Source organism: Saccostrea cucullata, unplaced genomic scaffold (genome assembly GCF_032062105.1).
Source record: "Saccostrea cucullata isolate Sc308-1 unplaced genomic scaffold, CSIRO_AGI_Scuc_v1 ctg203, whole genome shotgun sequence".
In the NCBI taxonomy this organism is placed as follows: domain Eukaryota; kingdom Metazoa; phylum Mollusca; class Bivalvia; order Ostreida; family Ostreidae; genus Saccostrea; species Saccostrea cuccullata.
The window spans coordinates 684258-699448 of NW_026925998.1; the positions used below are offsets into that span (position 1 = coordinate 684258).

General features: G+C 32.7%; 1 protein-coding gene across 1 annotated transcript; it reads left to right on the forward strand.

The window, feature by feature from the left end:
* The first annotated feature begins 1299 nt into the window (after window positions 1-1299).
* On the forward strand, window positions 1300-2526 carry LOC134270312 (GS homeobox 1-like). Its single transcript, XM_062752532.1, has 2 exons — window positions 1300-1785; window positions 2024-2526. Exons 1-2 carry the CDS (start codon window positions 1344-1346, stop codon window positions 2407-2409), a joined length of 828 nt encoding a protein of 275 aa, XP_062608516.1. The 5' UTR covers window positions 1300-1343; the 3' UTR covers window positions 2410-2526.
* Window positions 2527-15191: the final 12665 nt, after the last annotated feature.

Sequence of the window (15191 nt, forward strand, 5' to 3'; positions counted from 1 at the left end):
TAGCAGCTAAGTTAGCTGTCTGTTCAATAGAGATAGATATCTACTACTTAGCTGCTAAGTTAGCTGATACGCCGTTGAACGCACCCCTGATATTCTTTGCCATTTCTTTTATTTAGATCTGATGACTTGGTTCTTATTGGACATGGCCAGTCCCTGACAAAGCCACCACAAGAACAGGAAAAGAATGGTAAGTGGTAAATTAGTGACATGAAAACAGTCCCATTCCCATAAGAACACGTGTTCCATTAGGATTTATGTCCCATTATTTTCCATTTGTCCACTAGACACGTGCTTCATTCCCTGTCCGATCCTGAAGTACCCACATCATCTCATAAACTGTAAACTTTATTTCTCCAGAGAGAGAGAGAAAGAGAGAGAGAGAGAACATGTGTGTTACAAGACCCTGTAATCTCTCAAGCTTCAAGTGTAATGTTTGTAAAATAGAAATTTTACAAAAATTTGATGATCTGTAGTCTTTAATGGTCATAATTACTGCTTTCAAGTCCCAGCTCTCTCTGTTTAGTTAGACCCCTTTTATGTGACATTCTTATATAAAAGGAAAAGAAACCTTACAAATGCACGGCCGGCTGTAATCGTGGCTCGTCCTCTACTTACACACTTCAATAAATTCAATAACTTGATTTAATTTCAAACGAATCATGACAACAAAAAATTTCCATCTATCATTTGTAGAAAAAAAGCCACTCATCATTCCAGGGGCGCCCAAATACGATAGGGTCTGCACTGTCAATTAGCGAACCAATTACTTTACAATGAATTTCTTCAGGGGTCATTCTCCATAAATAGGCGACTTGCACTGCAAAGAAATATTGCACTACTGAAAACGATAATTAATGACACAAACTTGTTCTTCTTATGACATTTTCATTTTTTTATTTTATGGGTAGGTGATTACGCGCGCGGTGCACACGTGTTCGCGGACATCCAAGGTCGGACACAATGCTTGTGAAGAGCCTCATCGCCGGGGGCTAGCTGTGCATCATAAAATCATAAAGCGAAAAAGCATTATACCTCGTTAAGAAAGTTTTTGAGTTTGTGAGTCGTAAAATTAATATTTAAAAATAATTGACATGCTGATTTTTTGCATCTGAATTAGACTGAACAAACTCGAAATTTGATTGATCGAGAAGAAATTTTTGTATTAATGACCACGTGAGCAAAGTAACAAAAGCCCTGATTGGGTATAAATATTGAGTCCCGCATTTATTATTCATTCCAAAGTCTTGATCGTCACTCATGCGTACCCGCCTATCTTGAGAAGGCATCTTAAGTGTTGACGGATAGAAACCCCACTACATGCCAAATTGATTTCATTGACAATAATGTCACGGTCGTTTTTCGTTGATTCTCTCATAGTTAAAGATACACCGTCTACAGGGGTGTCAAAACGTGGTGACTGTGCAACTAGTCAGTCCCTGGGCATTACCCCGACAGTGGGGCACAGGCGACCAACCCCTACCCCCCGCCTCCCTCCGGTGTCCCATAGTCTACCCTGCTACCCTCGGCATCCCCAAGAAATGATAAGTTTTTGCTGTCCTCTTTGCGTCCACACACCACACCCTGTGGTTCCCGAGAGTGCGGCGACCGTGCCAAGAATGGCCACCACTTTTGCAACATCTTGCCCCACATCAAGAGCAATGGTGGAGTACCCATTCCACCGCAGTCCAATATCAGTTCTTACATCGAAGGTTGCAAAACGACCAAAAGACAGAGTGGCCAACTCTGGATTTCAGGAACCGAGGAAACCAAAAGCATCTCCGGCAGGTAAGACCCTAGAATTGTGAACTTTGAAAATTCAAAATTGAAAGTGTTAGAAACTATCCATGGAATCGATCACTTGTATGTTAAAAAATAGTCAAAAACTATCTTTTTAAAAGTGGGAATTAAGTGTGAATATGTATTTTCACCAATATTCAATACTAGGCAGGCATGCAAAATTTGCTCATGAGTGTACATCGCATGGTAAGAATACACTTTAAAAATATGTTTTAATATATTTCAGGTGTAAGCAGTTCGACAGAGGAATCGAGCAGCAAAAGAATTCGGACAGCATTTACAAGTACACAGCTCTTAGAATTGGAAAGGGAATTCAATTCCAACATGTACCTATCAAGACTCAGAAGGATAGAAATCGCAACATATCTCAACTTATCCGAAAAACAGGTAAAAATTTGGTTTCAGAATCGAAGAGTCAAATTCAAAAAAGAAGGACACGATGAAACGAAAGATAAATGCCGATGTCTAAGAACATGTGCTCCAAAACTGGACAGACGTCGTTTGAACAAACATCCCGATGAACCTGAAATAAAACATTCACGTGATTGTGACATTTTGGAAAATTTTGACTGTGAGCACTCGCCGGAATCGGACCTTAACATTGACACGTAATATTGTCTATTTCATGATCAGTGCAATACTTCCAATGTGTTCCAAACTGTGCAATATTTAATGCTATTTATAATTCTGTTCATGTTCACTATATATGCCATGGAAATTGAACCAGCAGGATACAATAAAGAGAGTAAAATTTATGAATTTAAATTCTTTTCACCAAACCCTTCCAATCTTGCAGATATCAATTTTTATCGGACAGAGCCAGGCACTTAGACAGTTGTCCATTTCTTATGTTGTATTGAACCTGATTTGAAAAAAGTACCAGTAAACTTATGAATCATTATTATCAGAATCGCCAATTCTTAAATCATTTTTTTTTTAAATTCCATCGAAATTAAAACTTACATAACATATTTAAGAGAAGGAAGAGGGACCCAATTTTAAGGGAACACTTTTATAAATTGCTTTCATTACTTTATGCATACACCATTATACTTAAAGACCGACAACTTTTGACATTGCAATTATGAAATAATTAACTTTTTTTTCAAATTACCAGATTTCATAATTATTCAACTCAGAGAAACTATTACAAAAGCACATTTTAATTTTTAACGCACCCACAGTCAAGAGTACAATTGCAAAATTAGAGGTTTAAGCTTTATTGCTATAATATTGTATTTGTCGTGAGACAGTTCTTTCTTTAGATTATGACTATTCATACCAAAAATTCTGAATCAGTCTTCAATCGGTTTTCATAATGATAAATGTATCCGCATACATTATTTCTAGGTCAAGATATGTCAACAAGGATTTTGTAAAGATGTGATGCGTTGAATACATGTAAATCTAAAATAACAATAAAATGAAAACAATCTGCAGATTGTTTTCAAAACAGCGCTTCCTTACAAAAAAATTAATTGGCCAATAATGAATAAATAAAAAAAGATGCATATTTCTCTACCTACTTACGCACTAATGTACAAAGAAAATGGTGGGAAAATGAAAAAAAGAGTTTTTATCCATGTTATGTACAAGGTAAAAAAGATTTATTTTCATTATTTATGTAAAAGTTAATATTCTCCATGCTAGTCTGTTTTTACTTCAATTTTTTAAAGTAAAAACAGAATAGCATTGAGAATATTAACTTTTGCATAAATTATGAAAACAAATCTGTTTTACCTTGTACATAACATAAAAAAACAACAGCAAGAAGAAAACATATGTATATTATTATTACCATTAGGATATTGCAATTGTTCTAAAAAATTAAAGTAATAAACTTTAACTTTACAGAAAATTAAAGTACAAATCGTCGTTTCATGAATAAAATGTTTTAATTCTAAATATCTTTGTGGGTAAAATAATGAAGAAATGAAATGATACAATAATTTTTTTTAATTATTAAAAACAAATATATGCCATATTTCAATTTTTTCTGACCAATCAAAGTGATAAACGTTTAAAGCAATCAAATTAAAGTAAAAAGCGTCATTTGATGAATATAATGTTTTCATTTTAGATATTTTCTTTGTGTGTAAATTCGTGAAGAAATAAAATAATTCAATAAAATAAAAACCCGTGTCTTTTACACGATACTGCATTTTATAATTTTATAAACACTGAAGTATTCAAAACTTACGGAAAATGTAAAAATAAAAAAAAAATTACATAAAATATAAAATGTATGGTGTAAAAAAACTAATAATTTTTAAAATAATGTCTGAACAAAGTTACCCATACAGAAAAATCGCATGCAAGACTGAAATTTTCTATCAAAATTTGCTTTGAGAAGTCATCGGTTGGTTCGATTTTTTTTTTATCGTTTTGCTCTCTTGACCCTAGGACAATGTTAAGGGTGCTTAAGACAGTTTCATGAAATTTGACAAGGATTTGACTTTCTATAGAGCCAAATGGAGTCGTCGTTATCCTACAAAATAAAATGGCCTTCATCATTAAACCAAATAAACTCCATTAAATGTTTATTATGAAGTTTGAGCTGACCTGCTGTTCATTGTGAGGGAATAAGTCTGGACAATTTCAGAAAACACTAAAATCTCTTCATTAGGCGGATTTTAATTCACGGATGAAAACCAATGCCAAAAAGTTATCTCCAAATAAAACAAAATATAACATCTGTCAAGCTGGAAAATTAGACCTCTCCTACAGAGCAAAAAATATAATTTGGTCACTTGGGGTTTATTCTGAAATGCCCTCTACAACAGTTTTGTTGGTTGTCCATCCCCCGTCTTGCTGTTCATAAAATAGACGCTTTCAGCGCAATGTTGTATAAGCCCCTGTCCTCAGAAATCATAATGAAATGCAGGTATGAAATAAACCGATGTTATTCAAATGTCCATAAGCCCTATTCATAGTGTCTTCATAACTCAGAAATCAAGAAATTGACCAGTTAACTGTTTTGAATAATATGGGTTTTCAAACGTGCCCCCTGCGGTTTGCCTTGTGCAGTGGGCGATTAGACGGTGTCAGAGTAACAAAAACTCCGTTGTCCATCACAACACAACCCTATAATGCATCACTGGTCATCGATATTGAACATGTCGATCACTCTAAATCTGTAAAAATGGAGCTAATTTGCCAGAAAAATGCACTAAATGGACACAAAAGATATTCTCTGTATATTAAAACCAGATTTTTTAAACTTTTAATTTTCATCTGCGGTCTGGTGGCCCAATGATGGGATGCTAATCAGTTTTCTGTTGTATTATAGAGGACATCCATATTTAGAGTATCTTGGTGCTATCAAAAGTTCAACCAGTTCACGTCTGACATCCTATCAGCTCACTACATGACATATATATTACATAACACTATATTTACATCGCATGGCCAAAAATCTCAACTTTAAAATGAAAACAATCTGAGCAGCTTATCGTTACCATATCTACACACACAGTGTTATATCTTTAGTCCTTCACCAACAGCATGACAAGTAAAACTACCTTTATCCATGCTGGGTTCAATATACATTGTAATCCTTTGTCGATTCATTATCCAGGACTATATCATTTGGTTTACTATACAGAACAATATCCTTCCGGTCCACTATTCAGGGCAATCTCTTTCCGGTCCGCTTTCGGCCCACTATCCAGGAAATCTCCTATGGTTCTGTATGTAGGACGAGAATGCTAGTCTACTATCCAGGATAATCTGTGTTCAACTATCCAGGACAATTCCTTCATATATCACTATCCAAGAAAACTCCTACTTATCGAACTGAGCGACAGTTTTTTTCTGTTTGTAGGTACTGAGGGATAGTTGTGACAGTTTGCAGGAAATGAGCTATTGCTGTTTTCAGGTTTTGAGGGATAGTTGTAACTGTTTGCAAGGACTGAGCTATAGTTTTGACTGTTTTGGGGTTCTAAGGGATATTTGTGACTGTTTGTAGTAACCTATGGGTAGTTGTGAAAGTTTGCAGGGACCAAGGGATTTTTCTCTGTTTTTAAAAACTTGGGGATTGTGGTGGTTATTTGTAGGTGTTGAGGAATATTTGTCTTTCCTTTCAAAGAATGAAGAATATTTAAGACTATTTGCAGAGAAATATTCGAGACTTTTTGCAGGAACGAAGGGATAGTTGTAACTGTTTACATGTTTTGTAGAAAGAAAGAGCAAGGCAACGGTGTCAAATTTTGAAAAAAAGATGTGGCGACTTTTGTGAAAAAAGTTCTACAAAAGATTTGATAATTTTAACAAAACTTTAGTTTTAATTGTTCAATAAACCATTATTGTACCTCTATTCGGTTGGTTTATTTCTAAATATAGGCTTTCAACGACTTTACAGTGATCTGTACATTGCTATGACAAAATCCCCAAATTTTTCTCAACCGTTGAAATGCTAGTAAGAATACATTTATACTGAGTGCCAGACAAGGGAATCTTTGAAATAATCGAGAGATAGAAGTATCATCATTCACAGGGTGTGAAAATTCACAAATTTGTCATCTTCTCTATGGCCTTGCGGGTATAATTTCTGTCAGGAAAACTTGCAGGAACTTTAAACATTCACGTCATTTTGAGAAAGGCACGTGCTGTATTAGCAAGGCAGGTTGCTCAGAAACTAAAATTTCAAAACAAATTAATTGAAAAAGATTACGTTATAGCATTGTCTCCAGCTAATTATTATTTTTTCCATGTGCAGATGCAATTCTTGGTGTAATTTCTGTCCTAAAATGATAAAAATTGCCATTATCTCTACGTATTGTGCATTTTAATTCTGGAAATACAAGGCCATGTGTTTGCTTCGGATTTCAATTTCTTAGAGAAGATGAAAGCCATCTCCTGTATCTCCTGCAGCAAGAGATGTATAACGTTATCAAATTTATGACCATATATTGCTCTCCTTTGCAAAAATTTTAATTGTTGCTGCTGTGTAATTATAAGGAATTTGTGAAGGCGGGAACCTTTTCTCTTCTCTCGAATGACATGGGGACCAACATGCTTTTGCCAATCCTTACTCTGAAAGGATCTTTTTAATTTCTTCTAAAAGAAACCTTAAAATTTCCTCTGCACAAAGAACAATAAACATGTTATTTTCCAACAGTAAACGGCAGATGGCTCCATCATTAGTAACACGTACATCTTCTGGAAGGGAGATAAATCTGAGCATGATTCCATTCCTTACAATCTTAGGGACTATGCACAACAATTAAACTGTGTTTTAATTAACTTGACGTAACTGTGTAGTTATTATTACTCCTTTACAAAACACTAGAGATAGTTAACAAATAATCAGAATGGAAACACTACGTGTAAATTGGGACCTGTCTTCAATGCACGTGAGGGGAGAATTGTGTTCTTAAATTTTAGCACGTGTGGCGTCGTGCAGATATCACGAGGTGTGTTTGTCAATTATATTAACTTTCGCTTAGTTTTTTGCTTTTCTAAAACTTTTATTCTCGATTTCAAATTTAAGTGGATTAAAACAACGTACTTTAACTATCTGCATGTGCTCTAATAATATTGAATATTTATGTTTTTATATATTACTTATTTAAGTTGCATTCACTTTATTGCAGAGGAAAATCACCTGCATTGGTTCTCGGGGTCCCTCAAAGAAACCAGATGCTGCAAGCGCTCAATGTATCGATAACTGCAACTCAATTCCTCAAAGAGTTATCATAAAGATTAAAATTCGGCACCTCGCACCCACATATAATTTGATTAAGCGGTAAGATTGCATAAGTTTTCAAATTCAACCCCAAATGTTGCATCATTCGCATCTTTTCATAAGCTTGTGCGGATCGGTCTGTTTTTGCAGGCAGGCGCATTCATATCTAAATAACCGCTCCTGTTGAAACTTCGATATTTCATTTGAATGAATAATTCATATCTCCTCAACAGCAACCTGCTTCCTTAGTATAATGAAGAAAACATTTATAACTTATTGTAAAACGCCTTATGATTATTATAATGTTTTAAGCGCTTCATGTCATCAATTTGGCACCATTGTCAGGAACTGGTTAATAAAACAGATGTCGGTGTTTCAATTAAAAAGATTTTCTGTTATGATAGTCTTCTTGTCGTATGCTACATGACAGAAAGTGGAATATTTCTCCAAAGACCCCATATTAATTGTCCAAGATTATAGTGGCCAATCTCCATTATTGAAAACAGCCTATTTCGTAGGCAGCAGTTACTGGTGAGCAAACACTCCATTCACCTCTTTCTCACGTCATAGGAAGCCTAAAGGTGAGCTAATGTAAACTACACAAGGTCAGTCACTTTTCCTTCAGGAATGGCAAACTTTTCATACTTTGTATTTTTGTGAAAAAAGTTTTCAGGTTGAGACACCTTTGACTGAAACCAAATATTTTCTCTTTAAAGGTCTGCACACCTGCCTGATTTGTCTTTCGCATGAAGCTTATGTTATTGTATTTTAGATCCATGTATTTATTTTGGTAATATGCTCGGAGGGTAAACTTGAACTTTACAAAATAAACGAAATGCACGAAGGTGCATTTGTTTGGCGGCAAATTTTCAAATGTTTTTGTTCCCATGTTTCCGTGCAGAGCACTGTAAACATCCGCCGATGCAATGCTGCTATTATTATTGAAATTAGCCTTTGTGTCTATTCATAGATTTCTGTATTGAATACGAAGCCCGTGATCTTTCATGTTCATGAAATGCATGTTTGAAAGAGAGCATGTCTCATTACGTTCTTCTCTGAAAATGGAAAACTAGAAAAATATTTATTTATTAAAAAGTGACAGTTAAAAGGAAATTACATAAAAGAATGTTTTTTAAATAATTTGTTTTTTTTTTAAATGAAAAAGAATTAATTCTTTGTTCTTTATGAAAATGGATTGAGATATTTTAAACACATGCGACTACACATTTCTAATCAAAGCCATACATGTAATGAATAGTTGAATAAAATCTTAAACTTAAAAATGCCATTTATTTATTTTAATGTTAAATATTTGGAAATAATATGAAATATTTAAATGGATTGCAATTGTAATTGGATTTCGTCAATAATTACAGGCATGTAGAAGGCGAAAACGCAATGTTTATCCTTCGGAAATAGCATTTCTGAATGAAGTGTTCATGTTATAATGGAAAAAAATAAATTATTTTTTTTATGCATGTATATAAATCCTTAAACATATGCATTAATTGTCTGCAATTTAAAATTACTTATGAAAGAAAAAAAATTGCTGTTTAATGCTTTTCCCGACAAATGTCAACGCATGCATATTTTTTCTATTCATATTTAAATTAAGTTTTCTTTGCACTAAATAATTACAAACATTTGGAACTTAAAGAGGCCTTAAACTTTTTATTTTATTCTATGTGGTCACAGATAAGTTTTTTTTAAGCAGAACTTCGAAAGTCATCCATTTCTCAATATTTTCAGAATTTCTAGCGATAAAACCGGTGAAAATTTTACCCTTAAGACTGTCAAAAGGAAAATAATGAGACTTCAAAGTACATAGAAAGTTCACAATACCCTGCCCTAGGATCATTATATCTTAGCCCAAAACGAAATCTTTCTGTTAGACTAAATGTTGTTGAAGTTTAGAATTAAAATTAATTTAGAATTAAAATATTTTTAGTATTGCCCTATGAAAGTGTTCATTTTTGTAAATTGATACTTTGACTCAAGTTTAAGTCTGTTTCATGATCGTGGGACCTTGTTAGTTACTCTAAAAGACTGGATGCTTATATATTAAGCAGCAATGCGAATATTTTTCTGAATTTTGGCGATGTAAAAAAGAAATTAAAATAAAGTAATATTTCATGTACAGGACTGTTTATCCTACAAAAAGGGAAGCTTACTTTAAAAAACTGGCTAAAAAAACACACACACAACAAAATATCAGAAAACCAATTTTATTTTAGGATACATGTATAATCGACACTTTTACTACATTTTAAAAACTCTGAATATTTTGGTGAAAATTGAAACTAATCGATTTTAAACCACCCCTAAAAATACAAAGAAGATAACTGAACAGAATGTGTTTTGATATTTATTTCAATACAAGCGTTTTCTCTTATTACTTCAGTTTCAATTTTGTCAAAAGATCGTGGAATTAAAATGGAATAAAAAGCTCAAATTAAACAATTTTTACAATAATTGCTATGAGTTTTCCATTTTCATGAAAAAGAAAGCAAAACATCTAACTATCGAAAAGTCCTTCTCAAATATAAAAAGATCTAAACTAATTTCAAATAACAATGTACCATATAATCACACAATTACATTGAAATAAAACTTAATCGTATCTTAGCACATACCAATAAATGTTAATCACCTAAAATATGACACAATAGTTTTATGTTTGTGAACTTTGGCATGAACTTGCGCATCAAACATATATTTTTAAAGCCACGCTTTCTCCGAACAATGGAATACATAGGGTTGTTCTCAATGATGTATGAAGATACGGTTGAAAGTGTAATAAACTCACAAAGTCAAACACGATACACACTTGTCCACGTAAATTTCAATTAAGGGCTTTTATTTGTAGCTCTTTCTTTTCGGAAAATCCACAAAACGAGCTACTTTAGGTGAATTCAATCCGTGTGATTTTTGTTGTCAACCCCCCTTCCTAGCCATTCCTCATTAGTTGTGACTTGTTTACTGCTTATTAATTCATTACATTTCTATTCTACCTCTGGTAACTTTAGGAACATTGAAATTCCTAAATTGAATTCATTTCAAGTCTACGGATTCTTGAATTGTTGATCCCACGAAACTGCTAAAGTTTAAATTGTTACAGTGGATGTTATTCCTAAGATTTTATACGAGTGCAGAATTACAAGATTCCCCCCTTTTTTACATGTCAATTTAAGAATGATCACTGTAATGTTAATTGTATCGCTCTTTTTCAACTATTCCACTAAGACTAAGCATTATTATTTACTTATTGTCATATCGATCCCCGAAAGGTAATTTTGAAGTTCTTTACGATCTTCAAAACTGTGTCTTGTTTTACTATGATGATATACAATTCTCAATGCACCTTTTTATTTATCTTTTACAATGTGTTGCAATTTTTCTGGTAGCCCGTCATGATATGCTGCACATATATCATTAAAGTAAATCCTTCTTTAACAGAAATTATGGAATGTCTTGGAGATGGAAGGTCCTAGCATACACTATCTGTCATGCTCTTTTGTCCTCGAGCTCGCACCTGCATACATCCCCTATTGGTGATGTGATCATTTTAATAAGACCAGTTGCAGTCACCCCCAGTTACGCCCCTTTTTTACGTTGAGAATGGTCGATAAAGGGGCCGTTATTTGAATTGAGACGTGTAGGCTTTTCTACGTTTCCTTGTTTATAAAGGGGCACTTGTAACAAATAGATGTGGAATTGATCCACCAATCATATCGTGTTGCATTAATTCATTTTACCTTGATTAACATGCCCGCTCTACCTGTCGACACACGGTGCACGGATCTTTCATTCTTTATGTTGAGGGGTAATTTGATATAAAAGACTTTTCTTAAAGGGGTTTAAAGTTAATAATATCATCAGTCAATATTTCACAAAACAGTTATGCATAACAAATAGATACAAAACTTTATACAACTCATGCTGGTTTTGAAAATCGATCTTAAAAAAATTCTCAATAACAAAAAAAATTATTACAAAAAAAGTTTAATCATTTTTGAAAAAAAGGATGAGAATAAGAAAATGGATGGGTAAATCAAACACAGTCATTGTCCAATATTTCACAGATTTATATAAAAAAAATTTGTTAAAAAGAATGAAAGGTGGTAGTTGGGTTCTATTCCCCGTGCAAGTAATTCATGTACGTCCATGAATTAAATTCCATGTTTAGCCACAAGTAAAATTTTAAAACATTCTCTTTTATTTCATATTTTTTAATTTTATTTCATAGACATTCAATTTCTTTCACTAGATATACTGATAATCATAAATATTGACCTCCCTTTTTCCGCTTCTCGTCACCATTTGTCTAGGGGCTTGTAGAATGCTAAATATTAGTTTATGCTCGAACTACCTAAAATGAAAATTAAAAGCAACAAATTTAAATACATTCCTGATTAAATCTTTTTGTGACCATAAATTATGATGCAAAAATATATACTGTATTGGAGAATTTTGAAAACATTTGAGTTGATTTTGGGGAAAAAATGTTGGAGACACTTTCTAATCATCTGAAAAGGCACTGCAATCACATGGTTAGGATAATATCTTGGGCTAATATCTAAAAAATTAAGAAATATGTCTTTTAAATTTGCTCTTATTTGTAGCGATGTTGGGTTAAATAAAAGAATGATAAATTGGCGAATGTCTTTAAAAAAGTAATTTTCTTATACAAGGTACAATCAAATGGCCATATCTCGGTCCCTACCAGCACCGGGTCACAAAGAAGGCGAGGAAGCAGGCAAGGGGATCAACGTATCTTGTATAAAAACAAGTCTTGGTCACGCGACAAAGGCCACGCCCCTTGATCTTCATCTGCACAACAAAAGAAAATAAAATGCTGCAAACATGACTTTTTGACAACGTTAACTATCAGGTTAAAAGGCCAAATAAAACGCATTTGGGATTGTGAGTTATAATCAAATATTCACGCGCGTGTCCACCGAGAAAACCGTCTCATAACATGTTATTAATTGATAAGAAAGATATTTTGACCAAGAGAAAATACTGGTTCTAAATTAGGTGTCTGAATTGTTTCATTATGCGTGTCAATTGCACGGCGTTTTCTCATAATTGCGACCTTAAACGGGTATTATAGAACATTTTCCAGCCTAACATTAAACAACATTAAAATTTGTCGAGTGCCCGCATAAATCTGGCCCATTCTTTGACTTCATGATTCGAAAATTGTATTTGATTGAAAAGTTACAATCAGCTGATTATTGAAAATGATATTAATGAATAACTAATCATGAAATTTTCGGCTAAATTTAAAAAAATAAAATTTCATTCTAAATAGGTTATGTATTAATTATTACAGCTGGCCACGTCATTAAGAGGGACAATAGTAAGGAGTTTTCTTCAGCTTGCCATTTTCATGAGAAAATTTGATTGTTGCGATCAATCAGATCAGGAACTGATATAAGGCTAAATATAAATTTATAAAGTGCTCTTGCACTTTTATATACCGTTAAAATAATTCTGTTATGATCTTTGAATAAGGAAAAAGAAAAGATGCAGTTAAAAACAAACAAAAGAACACAATTTTCATTGATACTGTATATTTAATAAATACAAGATTTAATATAGCATGGTTTGTGCAAGAATAATTGTCATGTATTATTATAAAATAAGTAAAATAAATACAATACAGATTTATAAGTATTAAAAAAAATTATTCATTTGTTTAAACTCATGGCAGTATGCCTTATTTTGAAAGCTTTGACAAGATATTCACTTAGCTTTATAATAATTAGTCTTCATCAGACATTAACCATGCAGATAAACTCCTTTCGATATCAAAAGTCCAAAGTTGTTCTTAAAAGTCCATTCAAATAGTACAAATTAAGAGCAGGGCAAACAGGCACCTCTAAATTATCAAGGGCTGGATCAGGTACAATGAAGCAGTGAGCATTACTTGCCAACCGGACACACCGATCTTGTTCTTCTTGTCATGAGCGGGAAATTCAGTTTGTAAATAATGGTCTAACAACTGGTTTGTAAAACGCCAAGTGACTTATTGATAGATTTTATTTGCTGACAAGGTTATTGTACAGACCATAGAGCCTACAAAATGATGACTTTAAACGAAATTGTTGCTACTCTTGTGTCATGAACTTGTCTGTCAATAATTTACCTCGTTTAAAACATGTTCATATTTGAGATCATGCTTTTGCGAATCGAATCAATTGAGAGATATAAACCCCATATGCATAATGAAAAGTACATTGCAGCATAAGTAAGGGAAGTTGACGATTGAAAAGTTAAAGAAATCACGTTTATCAAAAGGCTTTGTTGTTAAATTACCATTAATGTTTTTTTCTAGTAAAATATCCAAATATAAAACAGATCTGTCAGACTCTGTGGAATCTTTTATTTCTGGCCCAATTGGGTATATCATTTCGATCTATGAAGAATTAACTATAGTTGAAACCAATAATTACTATATTAAAAACTTAGATATACTATAAAAAATTGCTACAATTAGATATTTTTTTTTTTGATATATCAATATTTTCTGTGCATGAATTGTACATTTATTTATCACTCTTAAAAAATTGCTACATTTAAATATTTAACATTTGAACATCATTTGTTTATTAACAAACAATATACAGAACTTTAAGTTCTTCCTAAGGTAAACAAGGCTCGAGCCTGGTTTTTTACACATATAGAAAATATCATATTTATAACAACATGAAGTTCAGCAAATAAATAGTAACTATCAAGTTGTATTTAGAATTAATTTTTATTTGAAACTATCTACTTTGAACGAACATATATTAGTATATTAACATGTGTAAACAAAAACATGACGGTAGCCTTGTTTACATAACAAAGGTAGGAGCTCTAAATCTGTCTTGTATCTGGACAACTGGCGTTCAAATTTTTGATGATCATTAGAAAGACCTTAGTTAAATATTTGTAAAAATGGAATAATACACTTTGAAATTTTAGCTGAAACTGTGTCCATGCCCCTTTAAAAATGAAAAATAAAATGTAGCTCTAAACAGTGTTACAAAATACGCATGGTTTGTTTTTTTAATAGGCCAATTTCTATAAGACTACATGAGAATGATATTTCATATCAGTTAGGATTCAATACTTTCTTTTTACCAAAAACAGGGAAAGCTGCATTTAATTTACTTTTATTGAAATGGAAATAAACATACCTTACAGTGTATGTCTTAGAGAGCAATGAATTCAGCTGAAAGTGAACAAGATATTTCTATTACATTCAAACAGTGCAACGACGATTTTTTAATAGAGTAGAAAATTCACTGAGAGTTGTGTCTCCTCGTCTGGTCGCTTTAGCTGTTTATTGTTGTACAAGACACTCATCGCGGAAACGAAATATCGCAACATATTTTCCACAAATAATGTATGTATGATAGAAGTTTACAAAATACAGCCGTCATCAAAATGACGACAAAATTTGTTCAAAAAACAATTCAACGTTTCGACATACATGCTATAGAAACTTTCATTTTATGCATGACCTTTTTAAATTACAGCTAAATGAATAAATTTGATTTTTTTTCATTTCAAGTTGGCGATGATTTAAAGAACAACATTTAATATCTGAAGAAGATGACATATACAGGTACTGTAACATGTAAATTTAATCTAAACAAATCATAGTTTTAGTTGATGATTCATGCAATACAGTCTAAATATCCTCAAACTATATTGT